This window comes from Camarhynchus parvulus, chromosome 3 (assembly GCF_901933205.1).
Source record: "Camarhynchus parvulus chromosome 3, STF_HiC, whole genome shotgun sequence".
Lineage (NCBI taxonomy): Eukaryota > Metazoa > Chordata > Aves > Passeriformes > Thraupidae > Camarhynchus > Camarhynchus parvulus.
Window position 1 is genome coordinate 49,208,772 of NC_044573.1, and position 21,373 is coordinate 49,230,144.

The 21,373-nt window shown below is 40.6% G+C and overlaps 1 protein-coding gene across 1 annotated transcript; it reads right to left on the reverse strand.

Moving 5' to 3' along the window:
• Positions 1 to 1,103: 1,103 nt before the first annotated feature.
• IFNGR1 (interferon gamma receptor 1) lies at positions 1,104 to 21,029 on the reverse strand. The gene is given in 8 exon segments (XM_030945901.1): positions 1,104 to 3,564; positions 9,807 to 9,922; positions 10,945 to 11,116; positions 11,781 to 11,929; positions 13,345 to 13,517; positions 13,914 to 14,028; positions 20,896 to 20,922; positions 20,925 to 21,029. Coding segments are annotated over 8 exon segments (1,302 nt in total). The 5' UTR covers positions 20,983 to 21,029; the 3' UTR covers positions 1,104 to 3,072.
• Positions 21,030 to 21,373: the final 344 nt, after the last annotated feature.

The following is a 21,373-nucleotide window of genomic DNA, read 5'->3' on the forward strand; positions in this document are numbered from 1 at the left end:
CAGTGGCTTCTATATTTACAGCTCAGAAATTTTGATTTAAAAGTATATTTAACCTTGTTTTATTTCAAGAGCAGGTCTGTTGTATATATATGTGATATAGTACAAAGCACTCATACTGCTGTTAGTGATTCTCAGCTTCTAAAATAACACCACCTTTCCAATACATGTGACTATCTGCCATGACACATTTTCCCCTTATGTTATGATATATTTTTGTGTCATTTCTTACTGATCTTAACATTGCTGTTCCTAATGATAGCCTAGCTCCTGGCTGGGTCCTTTTACTCACACTTGACTCCATGTGATTTGAAAGATTCAGAAGAATGTACAATGTAGTTGTATTGCAGGGGTAAGAGACAAGAACCTGAGATAGTCACTTGGTTTTAAAATGTGTCTATCTGCATTCCTCTTCCACTATCTGCATTCCTCTTCCATTGTATCAGCAAAGGAAAATCTTTCAGAACAATGAAACACTTAGCTCACACAAAACTAAGATGCTAAGTCTTAGTTCTAACAGCACCAGGGTTTCCTGATGAACTGCTAGGAATGTAAACCTAATTTTTAAAAAAATTACATGCTTCTGACAGAATCTTGGTTTTGTGGCAGATACATCAAATCCAATAACTGCCAGAGCTAATTCCTGATGTTCTTGGACAACACCAATTTTTTTTTTTTATAAAACTGACAGAAGAAAAACAAGTTACCAAGTGCAAGGTTAAATACTCTGAGCAGTTGCAAAGAAAATACTCAGCAAATTGTTGGGTCAGAAACTTCTTCCCAAAAAACAAGAATAACTTTACAGTTTCTGAAGCTCTCTTTATCCCTTCAGAGCCAAGTTTAACTTAAGCACTTCTCTGACATTTATAAATTCCTGAGGTATTTACTGCAATTCTTATTCATCAACAAACCTCCACACTCAGAAAGAAATTACATTAACTCCAACCTCTGCACAAGACAGTTACTCATCTACTTTTTAAACAGCTTGTTAAAAAATTTTGTTATAAAAAACAATATTATCTATAAAAAATTTTTTTTTTTTTTTTTATGTGTTTTTTATTTTTTTTTTTAAAAAAAAATTATAAATAAAAAAAAAGTTATTTCTGTACCTCTGCCATGGGGAGACCTACACACTAGTGCATCTGAGCAGTAAGTTACTAAGCACTGCCTTCTGGGAACTCAACCCAGAACATGACATTGAAAAAGTTGCTAGGGGGTCTCATTATGTTTGAATATAATGCAGAAACAAATCATAGACAGCTAACAATTACTAACTGGGCTTTCTGTGACATCATAACTACAAAATTCACCTGCTTGATTTGGCTTTTCCTAAAATGATCAAAACCCTGGTAACCCATCTGTTACCCTTCCTGTGAGTAGTGATGGGAAAAACAGCTATTGTCTTTAAATCTTTTGTACCATGTGGTCAATGTCTGATATGGACAAGAACAGAAGCACTCCTGAAACAGCTGTGTAAACAACCTTCACCTTAAGAATACTGATGTCACTGAGAAATGTAAGGACAGAAGTACTGTGACACTGGTTTTCCTTTAAAACTATCTGCTGTAACAGGCTAACAATTCTGATCATCCTACAGAAATGTCTTTTAAAACAAACCCACAATTTTGTGTAAATGGACCAACTTGTACCCGTAAAATGTTCTTTTTTCCTGAACTAAACTTTATTAATAATTGCTATAAACATTTCCTACAAATAGAAAATACCTATCAAATCTTGATTAAAGGGAAATAAATGGATTGCATGGTTTTCAATATGAAAAAAATATATAAAAATATAAAATTCTTATTCCTCAGTTTTCACAACTACAACTCTATGACACAAAATTCAGAAGGCTGGCAGATGAAAATAAAACTTATGAAGTACAACTTAACCACACTATTTTTCTATTGTATTGAGACATATTTTTAGAGGGTGATTTTATGTAGTTCCTGAGTTATGTTATTAAAACAGGGGAAATGGCAGTGATTTTCATCCTGCTAGAAAACATGCTTGGAAGAAGTTCTATTCATTTCTATTTAGTGAACAAACATATTGTTCTAAAAATTAGGATAGAAGTGTCCCAGAAGAAACCAGGCTTTTGAATTTTGAAGACATTTTCTAAAGAATTTGTGCAACCACCCATTAGACTTTTTTTTCTCAGTGATGATCAGTCAGCTTGCTAATATATTCTGCCAGAATGTGACATGGTTATTCACACCACTAGGTGATCCAAATGGGTGCTGCTGTACTGAAGTTAACAGCAAAGACTACAAATTCACAGAATTGTTAGGGTTGGAAGGAACCTCTGGAAATCATGCAGTCCACGCTCCTGGAAAGGCAGGGTCACCTAGAGCAGCTGACACAGGAATGAGTTCAGGTGGGTTTTGAATGTCCTCAGAGAGGGAGACTCCATGATCTCCTAGAGCAGCTCCTTCCAGTGTTCTGGCACCCATCCTCAATGCAAAGAAGTTCTTCCTCATGTTGAGGTGAACTTCTTGTGTCCTTAGTTTATGGCCATTACTTCTTACTTCTTTGATATGGAATCAAATTCCTAAGATATACAGGAAGAGCTTATAGGCATAATCTTATTTAAAAGAACTAAGAGCACTTAATATAAAAATACTCTTCAAAAGAAGAAGATAAGCAAGAGGATACCTCCAGTAATAGTAAAAACTCTCAAACATTTCTTGCACATGTCTATCATAACCAAGTGAAGTATTTCTTAAGCATTATGTTCATTGAACTAATTTTGAACAAGATTTGAAGCAGAAGTGAATAATGGTACAGCTGCTGTTTTATAGTTGATGGTATGTTTTCTATAGAGTATTGTTAAAAACCATAGCAATATTCCAAATAGGAAATAATGAGTTATATCATATATAAAAACATTTTAAAAAGTGGTTTTATGAAATTTCCCCACACTTCTTATGCCATTTTCAGGTACTATTTTCAATTGTGCACTGATCAGAACAAGTACAACTTGTAGATGTTTACAATTTAACCCAGACTTTCCACAAGCTTTAGTAATGCTGTTCTTTCTGAGTTGTGGTTAAGCACTTCAGCACTTCATCCTGGCTACTCAGTTGGCCTGTAAGCATTCACAGGCTGCTCTTCACCAACATCTATCATCAGCATATCCAATGGAACATGAGGCTTGTCATAGCCAGAAAACTTGAAGCAGCTGCTTGGAATGACTGTTTGCTGTGTTTCTGTGGTAGCAATCTCTGACCCTGAAGACTTACTGCAAATACCCATTTGGCTACTGTTAGAAATGAAGTAACTCTCCTTTCCTTCGCAATTCTGTTCATCAGCATCAAAAGAGACCTCCTCTGTGCTTTCCTGCACAGGCACCTTTTCTGCTTTGGCTTGTGCCTCTGGGGAAGGGACAGAAGATTCTCCATCACAGGAACTCACAGGACTAACAGTTTGTTCTTCTGGCTCTATCTCCAGTAAGGTTACTTCACCATTCACTGGCAACTCTGAGTGGGCTGATATTACAGACATGTACTTCCCCTCTGATCTTGGTCCCATTAGGGCACCTGTGTTCAGGTTTCTCATCACACTGACCTAAATGGGGGAAAAAAAACAACTTTGAGTTTGAAAGCTGGAAAAATATAGAAGTTGATAATAACAAATTTAACATCATTATAACCAATTCCAAAACAAAACTGCAAAATTAAAATCTGGCACAGTCACTGGCCTATGTCCATGAGTTCAACTGTTCCAGTAACACTTGTATGCAAGATCTCAAAACCACTTACTTTGGGCAAGCATATTTGCAAGGATCAAATCCATTTCATGTCACCCACTACACTGTGAAGTTTCCAACACAGAGGAAAACAGCAAAACAATAAGACAATGTAATACTCTTAAGTTGGGGAAACCTTTCATACTCTACAGCTAATGAGTGTAACTTACAGTGCCTGGCACCTGTCCCAGCGAGGAGGGAAGTGAACAACACATCCAGTAACTGCTTCTATGCTTAAGTCTCTCAGCTTACTTCACAGAGCCACTAAGCAGTCCCTCAGTGCTGGAACAAACTTTCATGTTTCACTCTGAAATCCCTCCACAAACTGATCGTATGAATTCTTTCAATGGCCAGGCCCCAGCTTGTTTTAAACAATTACAGTATGCCTTCAGGCTGCTTAGATTCTTTAGACTTTTTTTTTTTAATGTCTTTACAAGAGTACATACAAATGAAAAACAAAGTAGGGTGAATTTTCAGCTATTTGATGATGTTCCCTGAAGATAGCAGAATGCCTAAGGAGAAAGAGTTAATAGTGTCCTTTCACAAATTTTGGAATTCCCTATGTATGTGTAATCACACAATATCAAGTATTACAGATCCGTGAATTTCTTAATGAAATACACAATCACTGTTTTTTCAGATACTTTGTAAAAAATAATTTGCCTTAAAATTCAGATGAAGGCAAATTTGGAAGAAAGAGATGTGTACAGGAGAAGGAAAAGCGAAGTAAAATAACATTAAGAAAAATTACAAAGAGACACAAAGAACCTCCCAGTCTGTACTAGTGTAAGAACTGAGAGGGCCATCAAAACCAGATGATCCAATCTGATTCTGCTTTTTAAGAGTCTTCTCTGATTAAAAGGTTGTGAGACTGTAGCTTTACATTCCTACCTTCAGAGCATACTGAATTCAATAGAAACTGCTTTCATCTCTCACTTCAGTCTGATTATCTTACCCCTCAGTAGCCCTGATACCTGTTGATGCTACTCTGTGGCTAAGGCTGGATCAATAAAAGCATCACAATTCAGGAAAACCAACCAGCCAAACAACACCACCGCAAGTCAAGCAAACACTCCCTGAAGAGCAGTTACTGGTCATCTAAGTTAGCTTTACAAACAGCTGTGTGAACATCACTAAGGTGAGGCAATCTCCTAGAGAATCAAGGGTTGCCACTGCAAAGTGCATTCAGGTGGCTCCTGACACACTACAACTAGCTGCCACTCAACCATCCGTGTCTCTGGATCTTCATTTTCTGTTATGGAAACAGAATACTACACAAAGAATATTCAGAGAAATTTCCATGAGAATTCATGGAAACCACTCATTCATAAGAAGCAGATGCTTAAAAGTTAGTTGCAAGTAACAGATTACAATCAATAATGGGTAGATACTGAAAGTGTTAAGAACACCATAAAGGATTAATACACTTTTTGAGAATCTCTTTACACAAGTATATTGGATATATATTGAGAATATTGGGTACTTATGCTATACAACACTGATCTTGAAGGAACCAGCATCTATAGTTTTTTGGGGTGGGAGTTAGTAAACATCTGACTCTGACAATCACACAGCAAGTGACAAGAGAAGGTAATTCTCTGTGTAAGGTGGAATACTTGAGAAATGTAAATTACAACAAAGTATTACAGAAACCATAGTCAAAAGCTGCATTTTCAGCTTTCCATCTCTCCCCATACCAGTAGAGGCTAAACAGAAGTTAAAAACAAAACCCATTGAGTTCTTGTTTCTGTCCTTTTAGGATTTTCACACAGCTCTAAAAAATCACAATCCTAAAATGTGTTGAGGGATCACCTTGCATTCTACACAGGTCCAGCATTTCACAGTGAGCACTGGCAATACTTTGAGACTGGGGATAAAATGCATATTCTCTGAACAAGAACATCCAAGACTTCCCAAAAAAGGAAACCCATTTTTCTCTTGAGAAGTTTCTGACCAAGGCAAGATGGTGCAAAGACACTCCTATTCCCATTCATGAAAGAAGGAAGCGATCAGAAGAAAAAACTCCCGTGTGTTTCCCGGTATCAAAGGTTTTTTAAAAGCCACTGAGTCATAACTACAAGACAATTTAGCAACTCATGCAGTCTTTTCTAGCTTCAAAGATAAGAATCAGTTTATTACAGTAACTGAATGCTTATTACAGTAACATTCAAAAGATCTTAAGTAACAAAGGTAATTATGATACGGTTGCTATTTGAAGAAAAGTATTTACTATAGGTGAGTTAATATTTTTCTTTTATTCACACTACCTAGCAAACTGACAGCCAGTGATGGGTATCAGCAGCATTTCCTGGCATGTGCAGGTACTCACATAACTTCCCATCTCCAATAACAGCACCTGAGCTTTCAGGTCTTTCACTGTCTCAACAGACTAGTGAGACACACTGCTGAAAGTCAGGCTCAAGGACACAGATAAATAACACATCCCAAGGAATCCATAACAGCTAAGGTAATTACTAATTCTTTCTTAACTTCCTTTTCTAAAGATGTGTCCACGTATGAGTTCCAAGTAATTTTCAGATGCACATTTAATGAAGGAGAGTTTGACAACTCCATTTCAAATCTTATTAGGATGATGGCAAAAATCTTTGTGGTCTTTGCATGGTTCCACAAAACATTAATGCTATGTAACTTTATAAAGAGAAGACTATGTTACTGCCCCCTATAGATGCTCACAGGGGAAAAAAAAAGTTTTCACAAAAGCAATGAAGCAGCTTCTGTCTTCTAACATGACAATTATTTGTGGCAAGTGTCAGTCAATATTTACAGGAACAATTAGTTTCTCTACATCAAAAATATATGTTGTATAACCAAAGAGCAAAGCCTTGTCATTCCTGTCAGAACCAGAAAAACCACCAGCAGAAAACAGAAAAGCAGGCTTAAGTAAGACTCAACTTTCACTTTTCTCTTGAGAGTAAATGTTTCCTACTCCCAAAAATATCTGCCACCATTCAAAGACAAAAGACACTGAAGAAAAAGACAGGGAAGATAAAGCAGAGAGAGAGATGCCCACAGCACATCAGAAAATTATGGTTGGGTTCCTTTAAAAGTAGGTATGCCCTTATCATAAATCTTAAAACAAAAAGCTAGTACAGGAATAGCCACAGGAAAAATTGCAATGACTGAAGACAATGGGTGGAAAGAGACAGCCTCCTGCAATAATTTTTATGAGATAAATAAAAGGGAGTTTTAACTACAGCTGAACTGCTGAAAGATCAGATTCCTTTGATCCACGCAGAAGACTGACATGACATCTTGTAAAGGAATCTGTCCCATTTCACATATGCATAGTCCTGGTAGGATCCTACTGTTTATAATGATGTTTAAACATTTAAACAAACATGTTTTCTGATGAAGACAATCATTCATTGCCTGTATCAAATGACAGCTGCACTGTGGAAGAAGGACCAAGACACGACTGATAAGCAATTCCTGGGAGTCACTAACAGCATAGAAAATACAGTATAAAAGCTCTGGAGCTCTAACTGGCAATGGAATTTTTTTCTTTTCTCTGACTATGTAAGACTTGCAAAGGTAGCTGCTTGATGGTTACTCTTTCTCATTTTCCCCTCTGTTGGAAAACTCCAAATTGCTGGAAGTCACTCAAATGATGTTTTAGAATCTACTTAAAGGTGCCAGGAAGGCGATCACAGAAGATTAGCAGTCCTAAGATAGGAAATCTTGCCCAGCCTTTTAACAGATGGAAGAACTCCCTAGATGTTTTAATTTCAGACAAGCTCAGGAAAGGTACAATGATGATAACCTGTACAGAAAGAAATATCTAACACATACTCAAAGGTCAGTGACAGGCTCCAAGTGCCATTAAGTCTATAATGTCATATAATTAAACTTATCATTCATATTAAATAAATTGTTTGCTCATTACTTCAAATGATTAACCATAAAGTAATTATGCTTGTTATTAATTGCTCATTTTACATTCCCACAGTATTCACATCACCTATATTGAAACTACCTCTATGAGCTCTACAACTTATATTTGTCATGAGAGTCTTCATTGGAAATGGACAGAAATACAGAATACCCTGTTTTGGAAGGAACCAACAAGAACTGGTGGCTACTTCCTGACTCCACCCAGGGCAACCTAGGAGTTAAACCACACATCTCAGAGCATGGGCCAAATGCTTCTTGAATAGCATTTGGGCAGTGACCACTTCCCAGGGGAGCTTGTCTCAGTGCCTGATCACCTAGCTAACAACATTTATAAACAGTTAAAGGCTTTATTCAGCTCCTTAGCAATAAAATATGATGTAGCATGTGAACCATAGTGTGGTAGTGGAACCTAGGAAACACAAAGTAACATCTAGCCCAGCAAAATGAGAATATGGGCACACACGAGTTTCTACAAGGTGAGCTCAAGTGTGAAGTTGGACCATGCATCAGGAAGCTCAGAGGTGTTAAGGAGCACACATTCTATTTGTGATATTCTGCTTCCTAATCCTTTAAATCAGATATCACAGTGCTACTGGAACGCCAAAGTAAGTATGGATCCATTGAGTACAGCACTGGATCCACTGATTACAGCACTGTAATCCTGCATGAGCCATATTTTGCTACATGAATGGTCTTCACAGAAATTACTGTTGCATGTACACAGGACACAAAGTTACATATTCAGAGAAGTACACCCTGGTGTGAACGTGACAAAAAAGTCTCCAGTGTCTGCTTTGATATTGGGGCCTAGCTGGAGATGTCAGAGAGGTTTCTCTCATCTGATTTTTTAAAGCCTACAGTGTGAATGGCTACCTCCAAACTAGTCCCCTGGCTTCATCACAGTCTATGGAAACAGGAATTTCAGAAAGCATTTTGTCTGACCAGAAGTGCATATAATTTCAGAACAAAATGAATCATCTTGTGCTGCACAAGCTAGTGGACTAGATCACTGCTTTACTACAAATGGACCACATCTGGCTTGGTATCTCCATTTAGTCAGAGCAATCTTGCCTCCTGATATTCTATTCTAAAGAACACAAATTCCAGAGTAATCTTGGGCATTCACTATAGAGAGGTCATTTTAAAGGGTTTTGAAACTGAACACAGACAATGGAATCGAAGATTATTGTCTACTCTCTATAAATGAGACTTCCTCCATCCATTGAGAAGATATCCTTGCTGTGATTTCTGTTTACTACTGCCTCCGGTGGCAGCTCTTTGAAGTTGTGATAGTTCATGTTGTGATTAACAGGGCACCAGGAGAACATTACAACAGTAGTTCTTAGATACTCCACTCTGGCCTGACATTCAACCAAGGAGTGCTGCTGCTCTTTAAGGAACATCCATCTTGTTTCCTAAGGACGGGTACAGGAAGTTTTTTAAATAGAGCAGCTGTTGACTTCTTTTCCCTGTGACTACTCAGCGTGAGAACAGACTTTCCCATGTCCTTCTTCCCTCTTCCTACAGAACTATTACTCCCTCCTCTTACTCTGAACATTACTAAGAATATTGTAGCATTTAGCAGAATTGCCAGTACTACCGTTTAATGAAGGAATCTCACAGCTCCTGTGACAGGACAAAGGGAAATGGGCACAAACTGAAACACATAGAATTTTTTCTGAATGTAAGAAAAACTATGAGGGTGGTTTAACATCGGAATAGATTTCCCACAGTAGCTGTGGAGTCCCCTTCCTTGCAGGTATCCAAAAGCCATCTGGATATGCTCATGGCTAACCTGCTCTTGTGCTTGAGCAAAAGGCTCTGGGTAGATGACCTCAAAAAGTATCTTCTCGTGTCAGTGACTGTGGCTTTGTCTCTGCTACTAGAGTGAACACAAACCTGCCTAGGTATGCGCACACGGAGTTTTTAAGAACCGAGTTCTCAAACTAGACCAGCTACTGCTACTTCAGTTAAAGACAGACTGAAGTCTAGCCCTAAAAAACTAAGAGGCATCTGGTTGTAAAGGCTATCAGAATATTAGACTGGCATAAATTCTAAATATCTATGAGACCATGGTAAAAAAGCCAAAAAACCCCAACCAAAGAAACGCAAGAGACTGGCATAAACATACAGTAGTTACAGAACTTACCAAAGACTTAGGCAGCTGTATGTTGTTTTTCCTTAGTTTCTTGCAGCCACAATACACTGTCGGTATTACCGTCAAGATCCCAATAATAACACACAGAATGATGATATCATGTGTACCTAAGAAGTTAAAGCAAAATCTACTAAGAATTTTGGACAAACAAGCCCCTGCTGTATCATTTAGAATAATTTCAGAAATTTTAATAGCCCAGAATGTTTAGCTGCAATGTGTGAATTTTTCAATCTACTACCTTTTTTTCATTCATGAAAACTTAATCCATAAGACTTTTATGGAGTAAATAAAAATTAGAATGACAGAAGCTCTTCAGTTTAAATATACATAATCACATTTTTATAGAAATAAAGGAATTTTGCAATTAATTTTTTGTTCCTTAGAGGTGACAGTTTGGAGATAATAAGATTTGTACACCTTCTATGTGATAGCATATTAACTGACATAACTACACAGAGTTTATGTACAATAAAAGTAAAATACATCTTCCAAAATACAGAATTGTTAATGATTACAGTAGGACTCCACTAGTCTGACTCTCCTTAATGCCCTCCCTCATCCAGCTGCTCCTGTGTGTTCAAGAAGACTGCTCCTATCTATTTTATCTCTTTGCTGACATTACAGACCATGATGAAGTACAACCACAATGTTTGTAAGATGTTTAGAGATAAAAATTAGGTCACTATTTGCCTTTTGTTCTCTTTACTTAAGAAAAAGACAGTAATATCTTAATTTAGTGACTGTAAGTTTATAGTTGCTTCCAGTTAAAATATATACACATTACCCTCAGTGATGAGGCTGAGCAAAAAGCCAGTTGCTAGAATGGACAATGCCTATGAAAACCATATAGCTCAGAGAATTTGTGATATTTTTTTAATTACACCAGTGTTCACGTGCAATAGAAATAGGTATGGTAATATCAACACAGGAACCCCCCCCCCAAAATTCAGGGTTACTTGAATACATGATTTGTAAAGGGTAGAACAATCAAAGTGCATTTGGAGAAGATTGACTAAGCTTTCTCTATTTTTTCTATTCTCCCAAAGGCACCCCAAACATCAAATACTTGCTAGATCAGATCTGTCTTCAGATTCAGTATGTTCTTAATATAGCATTTGAATCCTCTTACTCAATGTCTGCCTGAGAGGAACAGGAGTGCAAATTTCCTCTGATGGAGTGCCAAACATCAGATCATCAAAAATTGCTATTGCTGAAACGCAGTAAGTGGAACTTTCAGGAAGAATTGGGATTTTGAGGCTACACTTATGCATTGTACAGTTGTCCTCGTCGAGCTCTTCAGTCTGAAAAAAGAATGGAAGACATGCTATATCATTTGACTCACTAGAACAATGTTACAGCACCTTCCACTACTTCCAAAAATGTTACAACACTATTAGATGTGTTTCCCACATCATTCATATACCTTGCAAAAGCTCTGTGGCCATTACTGGCTACCTTAAGATGTTATATTTGATCAGAGCATAGTATTTTCCAGCTAAAATTTCTGCTGTTCATAGTAGAGATTCACATTTATAAAACTTGCACTTGGATGTATATGAAAAGCTAACTGTAAGTAAAAACACCTGTTGTAATTTTCCTCACCTTCACCCTCCATGATTGCTAAATAAACTGGTATAAATACCTTGAAAGGCAATTTTCTTAAGTGAAATGTCTCTTTAGACAACTGGGAGGGGCACAAGTTAAGTTACTAATGTTTGCATGTATGCAGAACCAGCAGCATGGAATTCAGTAACACTTATCTTGTGTACAGTTAATGCAATAATCTAATTTTTGTTGTAAGCACTCATTTGGACAACTAAAATACAGACCTTTCACTCACATATCTCATTGTAATGTGCTCAACATTTTAGGTTTTAGCTCCATGCATCATAGGTGTAAATCCCTTGTAAAGACATTTAAGGTAAACAAGTGTTTTGAATTTTAACTTTTATTTCTGGAACCTACCTCATTTCTACTATTCCGAACAGTCACCGAGTAGGCAAGATATGAATAAATGTCTTCAATACAAGAAAGGGGGAATACAGGATGGTGAATATCAACCATGATTTCATCACCATGTCTTGAGATGTTCAGTTTTGGCGGTCCTATTTTTCCTGCAACACATTGCACCATTGCTATTAGGCCAAAGCTTTTAACATAAAATACAGTATTTATTGTTAGCTTTCCAAAATTCATCAGAGATTTGAAAAGAATTACATCTTTATTTCCATGCTGTGAATATTGCACAGCTGTGGTAAGACCTCTCTGTTGCTTAGAAGTAATGGAGGCATTAACTACATACATTAACTAATCAGCTTCTAAAATGGAAACAGATTGTCCATGATGAATTTCATTGTTAAACAATTTCACTTTCCTACACACATAAGATCATAAAAATTCAGCTGACAACAGAAAAAACTTACAGCAATTAAACATATCCATGAATGAGAATCAAACACAAGATCCTGCTGACTAGATCCCACCATAAATCACCTCAGTTAAAAACAATACTGCACTGAAGCAAAGGCTATATGAAAAGCTAAACAAATCTCACCATGAGCATCCAAAGTTTCCAAACTTTGGATTTCCCATGGCAATGGCCTATGTGAATTTTTTGTGTCTAATGGTCTGACTGAACACAAGTTTCTTGTTCAAGAAAGGGATTTTGCCTCTTTTCTCCATACATGGCTACCAATTTTCTGGAAACTGCCACACTGAGCATTACTACCATGACTTGTGTCCTTTTGTCGAACTACAGAAACGAGACACTATTTCAAGTCATAGGACTGTTGAGTGCGAACGGAGTCATAGCAGAAAGCAAAGAGGGACTCCACTCCTTCAGCTCCAGCAATGCAGAAATCCAGCTCCAGTTAAAGCATAGCCCAAGTCAGACAGAATCTCATGGACCAGCTTCTCCCTTAAAGCTATGTGTTGGGAACAGAGCAAAGCATGGTAAGAAGTCTCTCAGTCTTTCCTGACTGTTGCATTTCCTTTGCACTGCCCATGCAACGCCAGGGCCTGCCACACTGGACTGTAGACACAAAATTGACTTTTACAGTACTGATGTTAAAAGTCTGATTTTTTCCAAAGCAGCCTGAAGGATTTACATGACAAACTAGTAACTTAGTTATCCAGTTACAGCTTTTAGTATTACCTAGACACCTGAAGCTATCATTACATGGCATTCTAGTGTCAAGCAATACATTGCCACTTCAGTGAGGCCTAAAGGTCCACGTTGTCTGATGACAGTTTCCTACCCTAAACTGGTGTCTGGAACATGGGAAGGATTCAGAGTGCACCATCAGCATCATCTGCTTGCCTTTAGACATTCTGAAACCTACTCAGACACTCAGTAAGAGCTAGCAAGCATCATGAAGTTCCTACAAAGCAATCATCAAGCTTCCTTTCATCCTGAACTCCAAGCTTTAAGATATTCCCAAATGCAATGCAGTAACAGAGCAAAAGGAATAATTACTAACTCTCTAAATTTTTGGAAAAAATTACAAGGTTTAGTTTAGTTACAACTTACCATGCCTTTGCAAAATAAACTCATTTGCCTCAACATATTCAGACTGTTGTGACCCAACAACAGCTTTAACTTTAAGCCAATGAGATGAATAAGGGTCACATATTTCCTCTGCGAGATCACAAAAATGAGCTGAAGTGTTCACACAGGTTGAGACTTCCGTATAGTTACCTAAACTGTAAAACAGATCAAGAAATAATTAATACAATTTCAACAATTCTGTAAAATACACTGCCTGTAACAAAAAACTGTGAGGGTGGCCAGGACCTGTGAGGGCACAAATTGCCCAGGGAGGTTGTGGAGTCTCCTCCCCTAGGGATACTCAAAAGCCAACTGGACATAATTGTGGATGACCTGCTCAAGCAAGGGCTTTGGACCAGATGACCTCCAGAGATGCCTGCCAACCTCAACCATTCTATTACTTGAAAATTTTGCCTTAAATTACACTTGAGCAACCTTCACCCTACATGACTTCACTGCATAGAAACAAGAGAATTTACCATGGACTGACTACTTTTATGTGCTTCTAGAAAATATCAGGTATAGGAAATAATAAAATAGTAAGAACTTACTTGTAAGGCATGATTTCCACAATAAAATGAGGAGTTTCAGACATAGGTGGGTACTGCCAATGCAAAACTGTTTTGAAATTTTCAGATGTTACTATAACCCCCGTTGGTGAAGGCACTAGAATGAAGAGAACAATTGCACTTTGATAAACAGACCTTTGCAAACACAAGAACAGCCAAATGTACTTCTAAACTATTTGGAAAAAGCAACATGCTAGACATAAATCTCACAAATACTTTCCCCAAATGAGCTCATCTATCAGCAGTAAAAACACCTATGAACCCTGTAAGCTAGTTTATTACTCACCTCTCCTGCAGAGACAGCTTTTGTCCTCTTTGCAACATCAGATAACCCATGCCCACTGAAAGCAAGTCCCTCAGACAGCCTGTATCAGGTCCATAAGCAGTGATGATTATACCCCTGTGTTGGTCTTTTACAGATATAACAGCAAGACAGGTTCTAAGACTTTACTGAAGTTAGAGATTAGCCCAGTTCCTGTAGATTTCTCTTGCTGTTCAGAAATTGAATTGGAATGGATGGGCTGGGAGATGGTACCAGAGCTGGAGTATCAAGGCCAAAATATAACAGGCCTCCTAGGGTAAGCCTGGATTCCCTATGAATTTCTAACAGTGATACTTCTACCACTCCAGCAGTCTCTTCAGTAAGCTGTGATGCCCAAAATAAACTACAAACATTTGTAAGGAATTTGAACACCGAAGCTATAATGTAGTTCCATTTGAAGGAACGCATTTGAAGTATACTTAGCAAACAACATCAGAGGTAATGTAGTAAAGCAATCCAAAAATAAAAAGCAACACTGACAGTTTCCCATGCACAGCAAATATCTGTTTCAAGCAGCAACCTCAAGAGGGCTATCAAGGGAGCAGCTGCAGGGGAAGGAATATTACAGAATCCTGTAAATGTTGAAGGCTGCCATATGACACTCAGGAAGAGAAGAGAAATTAAGATCACTCAACTGAATTTAACTGTTGCAACTCAGCTTCTGAAAGTCTGGTTTGGCACTCCTAGTATTCTCAGTGTGGCTTCCCTCAAAAATGCTGAGGGAACTCATACTAGACCTGCTCTTGTTCACAAAGCAAGTACTACAGCTTCACTCTGTGATATATATTTAGGGAAAGTAAACAATTTTCACATCCTGAGAACAAGACCACAAATATAACACATTACTGAAAGTGATACGTAGAGGCTGAGATATGCTATTAACAACCACAAAGGTTTGATTTAATATAGGTCATTCTGCAAGCAATACTGTGGTTTGATTTAATAAGAGTGGTATTTCAGCTACTGGAAGAAGAGGAACATAATCATCAAATTCACAACCACATAAAAAAAAAGGTGACAAGTCGACAGAAGAGGTGTCAAGCACACAGACAGGTGAAATCACATAGTTACTTCAAATATGCACTTTTAAGCCAGTGTAGCTAGCCTTACAAAATTTTAACTTTTGTGTACTATTACACAAAAAAACCTGCTTAACATAAGGGGTTGACCCCAGAGCACTGAAGGAGGTAGGAAATGTTACAGTAGGACCCCTCCATCATCTGCCTAAGGCTTGGGGAGGCCCCTGTTGACCAGTAGCTAGCAATGCACTGCCTAAAGCAAAACTTAATTCAATGAACAGGACCTTTCCAAGATGTAAAAATGAGACAGCCTTCAAAGCCTGATACTTGCATCTTGTGCAAGACTGAAATTCCTTCCCTCATTCTGGCATTACTGTATACACAGAGGGATTTGTCACCACTGCTTACACAACTGGAACACAGTTGAAGTGCAATAATGCACATAATAGAACAGGGCCTGATGAAACCACAACACAGAGTTTATGGTACAGCTATCTGAGACAACAGCAGCCCTAAAAGCCATAGAAGTTCATTCAAGTCATATGTGATTTTTTAACATCATTTAGGCACTGAAGTACAGACTGAAAGCACAAACTGAAAGCTTGAAAAGATAAACTGTGAAAAAATAACACATAAAAGTGTGTTTTAAAAGTTTGTTCCTTTTTCAGATTTCCATTAAAAACAAATCCTTACATTCCCAAAGCGACACACCATAGGAAGACAGTTATAAGCTACTTTAACAGGCCAAGAAGGACAACAGCTTGAACTTGGCCACAGAGTCATGGTTAACTCATCATTTAAAGACAGACAGCTGCAATAGTACTCAGTCAGTCCCTTCTGGACCCCTGACTGGGAGACGTGTGCCTTCCTTGGGCCAACCCTGTACTCCACCTACAGTTGCTTCAGCTCACAGATTCACAGAATATTCTGAGTTGTAAGGGACCCACAAGGACCACTGAATCTAACTCTTACGTAAGTGGCCCACGTATCCACTGAGCTCATGTATCCACTTAAACTGCAGCAAGAAAGGGTAGCAGCTCTGACGACTTCACCAATGCAAAAACGTCACTTTCCACAGCTTTTGCCACCCGTGAAAATGAAGAAAATGGAAAAAAGATCAGATACATTTGCACTACCTTTGAATGCTTCTGCAGTACTCTGCAGCCATATGCATTATAAAAAAACCCAAACAGAAAAAAAGGTGGCAAAAAGGCAACCAATACTCCGAAAGATGGATTTAGAAGGCAGCAAGTCAATGCTAAGAATGAAAATAATACATAAAAAGAATTTAGTTTATTTCTTGAGGCTGCATTTCCTTAATTTTTTTTTTTTTGTGCTCAACTTGGGATTCAAAGGGTTTGAGATAACAGACTTGACTGGGATGCACTAGACTGAATTTACAACTGCTAAGTGCTGTTTAGCTCCTGTGGCTTGCCCTGAGGCTCGCTTTCCTGACGGTATATTGGAGTCCAGTGCTCCTTGCTCTCACTGCTTGCAGTACTGCTTATCACCTCCCAGTAATGTGTCTGGGAACATTCCAGTAACAGCCATGGTGATACACAAGGGCTGGCAAGTGGCCAGGGTATTGCTGCTTTCTGTGCTGAATCACACCCAGTACATAAAGTGGGGGGAAGAAGGAGGAAGCATGGGACACTTGGAGAGATGGTGTTTGTCTTCTTACCCATGGTGGGGCCCTGCTCTCCTGGAGATGGCTGAGTCACAGGAAACAGTGGATTAATTCCTTGCTTTGCTTAAGTGCATAGCTTTTGCTTTCCCTATTAAACTGTCTTTATATCAATCCATGAGTTCTCCAGCTTTTACCCTTCTGATTCCCTCCCCAATCCTTCTCGTAATAGAGCCAACAAGCAGCTACGCAGGGTTTGGTTAAACCTTGACAAAATGGTCCTCCCAATTATTTATATCCTCACTTCAATCTGTTATAAATCAAACAAAATTGCCCCGCACTAAAAGCAGAGTCCAGCCATCTGGGGGCTAGAGGAGAGTTAGGAGCACTGCCCAGCACTACAGGACCGAAACTGAGCAGGAAGAGGTCAGTGCTCACCACAGGCTGCAGGAGCACCAAGCACGTGCCTTGGGGAGGAACAGGAAATGTCTGTCAGAGCAGTGGTTCTGCCTTCTGCCACGCTCCCCTTCAAGGCAGCACACCTGGGTTAGCATGGCCCCCTCTCTGTGCCCATCTGCCAGGTCCTGCTCCTATCAGACTGCTGGAGGGAAGTTGCCTGTTGGCTGTGCTTGGTTGGGAACCTGAGAGACTGGCAAGCACCCAAGAGCAAGGCAATGAAGAAATTTTGTACCTGCTAGCTGACTCTGGCCTTCTTTTAAGAGGCAGCAGCCACGAGGTGTATGTGAAAATGCTTGCATGTGCTTGCCTTGGCCAACTTTCATTTATCCCTCCAAAAGAAACCCAGGACATGCATTTTTCTTGTAATGCCACTCCTATACCTGGATGGTACTTCCTTAAAAAATTTACTGAAAACAAGCTTAAATTAATGCTTGTAAAACAATTTATGCAGGAAGTTCTACCAGAAGTTCTTGAAAGACCTCAAAACCACAAAGGAATTTGTTTACAAATTAAATGAGTACCATGACGCTAAAGCACCAATTTAAAGCTAATAATTTTTTAAATATTTACTGGAATGAACTTAAGTATTGTGGATAAACATTATACACAGTAGACAGAGCATTTTTACAGCTTCTATTTACAACAGAATTTTATTTTCTAAGGGCTCAGAGGTTTGACACTGTTCTATGGGGTTTTTAAAATAATTGTTTATGATAAAAATCTCCACAAGGTTGTAAGCTGTACTAAGAGGAGAGGCAGACTGAGATCACCATCTTGAGAAAAACCACAGCAAGTTGCACAAGATGGACACTTAAAAAACCAGATGTAATAATACAAGCTAAATATTGTTTTATCTATTTTATGAGTGTCCATCCCTTTTGCTATAGCTGTAAAGTGTTGTAATAGATGATATCTAAATACAACACCTTCTACCATCTAATTTGCTTTTGTTTACAGCTTGACAGTAAATTGCTATGAATGTCAGTAATCTCAATCATAAAGAACAACTCAAGGCCTCCATGATTATCACACACAACAGGAAGTCAGCTGCCTGAATGAACTACACACATCCTTGGAAATGTGGCTTACCATGTGCAGGAAGCACCTGAACCGGTGCCATAGCCTCTAAATCTTCTTTATCTTGACCACGGACCTTGTCTTCCACAATACTAAAATGCAGACTGAGAGCTCTCATCAATAAGTGCTCAGCTCCACTGTGGAGTCAGAGGCCTGTCAATGCAGGCACACTGGGCACCCAGCTGCAGGAAATGCAGGTGTTCCAACTGCTGCTGGGTTATCTGGCTTTATTCCTTTTCTATGGAAAACAGTGTCCCACAACAGAAGATGAAGATGACTGAACATTTCCTCATTACACACTTAGCCTTAATATATGTATTACACTACTGGCACTTTAAAAGCCCTATAAGATTTAAGGGAAAAAAAATAATCATACAACTGTTGCCACGGAAATTCTGGGCTCCTCAGTACAAGAGACATAGAGCTCGTGGAGCAGGTCCAGCAGAGAGCTACAAAACTGATCAAGGAATTGGGGTATCTCCATTATGAAGAAAGGCTGAGGGAGCTGGGCCTGTTTCATGAAGAGATGAATGAGGGGACTTCATCAATATCTACAAGTATCTGAAGGAGGAGTGAAAGGAGAGAGTGTCTCACTGGTGCCAAGCAACAGAACAAGAGGCAACGGGCAGAAACTAATGCACAGAAAGCTCCACCTGAATATGAGGAAGAACTTCCTTACTATGCTAGTGACCAAGCACTGGAATAGATTGCCCAGAAAGGCTGTGGAGTCTCCCTCACTGCAAATACTAGGATGACCATGATTGAGCAGGAAAAGGCTAGACCACACGACCCACTGTACTCACTTCCAACCTGACCCATTCTGCTATTCTATATGTGATGGTATCATAAACATGGTTCAGACTTCCCTTTCTACCTTAATTCTTCCCCTATGGTTCAGCACATCTACATGCATCAATATTAAAATGAAGTAAGGGCATGTTATTAGTCATTACATATAAAACCAGCATTTTCATTCAACTAATACACAGAACTGTCAATTAGAATTCCCTTCATGATGCCTTTGCTCACTAAAAAAAAAAAAAGGGCTTACTTATAGTGGCTGTGACCAAGCTGAGTGCAAGTCACCAAGAAAATACTGCTGGAGTTTTCAAAACCTGACTCCTTTGAGCTGAGGTTTGCTGCATGCAGAAAAGTGAGCTTTCTGCTTCTAGGCAGCCTGTTACATGATCTACACCACAGCACTACTCTCTATGCTTATGGAGATAACTCTTGTGCTGGACTAGGCTGGATTATAGCAGGTTTGTTTGACAAGTGATTTACTGGTATTGTGCTTTTTACCCTAAAAATGCTTAATACAATGTAGAAGTGGCATATTTTACTAGCAATTAAAGCATGCCCTTAAAAAGAGACTAAGTCAGAGCAAACAAGACAATATTTAACGTATCGAGCTATCTTACCAATCCAATGGGGGAAAAAGATAGTATACCTGCAAAGTTCACCAGTTATAATGAGACACCAAGTCAAATGAACTGGGTATTCAAAATGCAAACTATTAAGGGACAATAATGCAGGCAGATTACTGTTTTTAGTACCAGCAGTCCATATCAGACAAAGCTAAGCAGACTTCCAAAGCATGGTGCGGCCCATGCTCAGGGGCAACCAAGTTCAGTCACTTCACCTGGGCATGGATCTGAACTCCAAGAAATCTCCATTTGCAGAATCCAAGGAGCCTGGGCACACAGCCAGCTCTCAGTAGTCTCAATAAAAACTAAATGCATGTTCCTTTATGACTATTAGACAGCAACCTCTGTTTTTAATGAACTTTTACAGTTTAAAATGAAACTAGTAAGCCTATTTCTTTCGTAATTTACTTGCCGTGCAAACAGAGAGAACGCTGCTCTCCGCCGGCAAGCCACTCCCCCCCAGGAGTGCTTGGCCAAAACGTGCGTGTCCCAGGCCGCGATCCCGATACTTTCTTTACACTCCCCAGTCCTGTGCTCCCCTTTTCGACCCGAATTTCCCAGTTTCTCTACTCATTTGGACACATGAAGCCACATAGCACAGCGGAGCAGGCCTGTCCGACGCACACGCCGCTGCAGCTTTGCGAGCCAAAATGCGAGAACAGCCGAAACAAAGCTGATGTCACCAGCGCGCCGCCGCCGCGCCACCAGACGGCCTCCGGGGCCAGCCTGAACCGCGCACCGAGAGAGCTCGGCCGGGCCCCTCGGCGGGAGCACGGCACAGCCCCGGGCAGCGGGGGCTCCTCCCGCCGCCGCCCGGCCCCTCGCACGGCCCCGACGGCTCTCTGTCCCCGCAGCGGCCGCCGGCAGCGACGCGGGGCCGGCGGCCCCACCGGCGGCGCTCGGTCACGGAGGGTGCCGGGCAGGGCGCGGCACGGCCGGTGCCGGTGCCGCCGCCCCGCAGGTGACCCGTGCTGCCCATCAGCTGGTCGGCCTGCCCGGGCCGCCCCATCCCCCCGTCCCGTCCCGCCCCGCCCGTTACCTGCGGGCGGCTGCTCCCCTGGGAAGCCGCGCTCCGGCGGGGCGCCAGCAGCGCCGCCACAGCCAGGAGGGACAGCGGCACCCGCATGGCGCCCGGCGGGGGACCGAGCGGAGGCCGCCGCCCCGCACACAGAGCCCCGCGGCGCTCCCACGCCCGCTCCCGCCCCGCTCCGCTGCGGCGCCTGCGCCAGGCAGGAAGGGGCGGGATGTCCGGCAATGGTAGTGCGGGGGCGGGCGGCGGCCCGGAGGTCGCCGCCGGGCAGCGCCCGAGGGGCGCCGGGGGAAGGGGAGGAAGGGCAGGAGGGGGAGCCGGGGGAGCCGCGGAAGCGTGGGTTGGCGGCTGCGGCTGCGGCGGCCCCGGCCCCGGCCCCGGCCCCGGCCCCGGCCCCAGCCCCAGCAATGAGGAGGATGTTGTGCTCCGCGATGCCCTTGCTGGCTGTGTCACTGCTCTGCTTGAAGTCCTGCTGCTGGGCCGTACC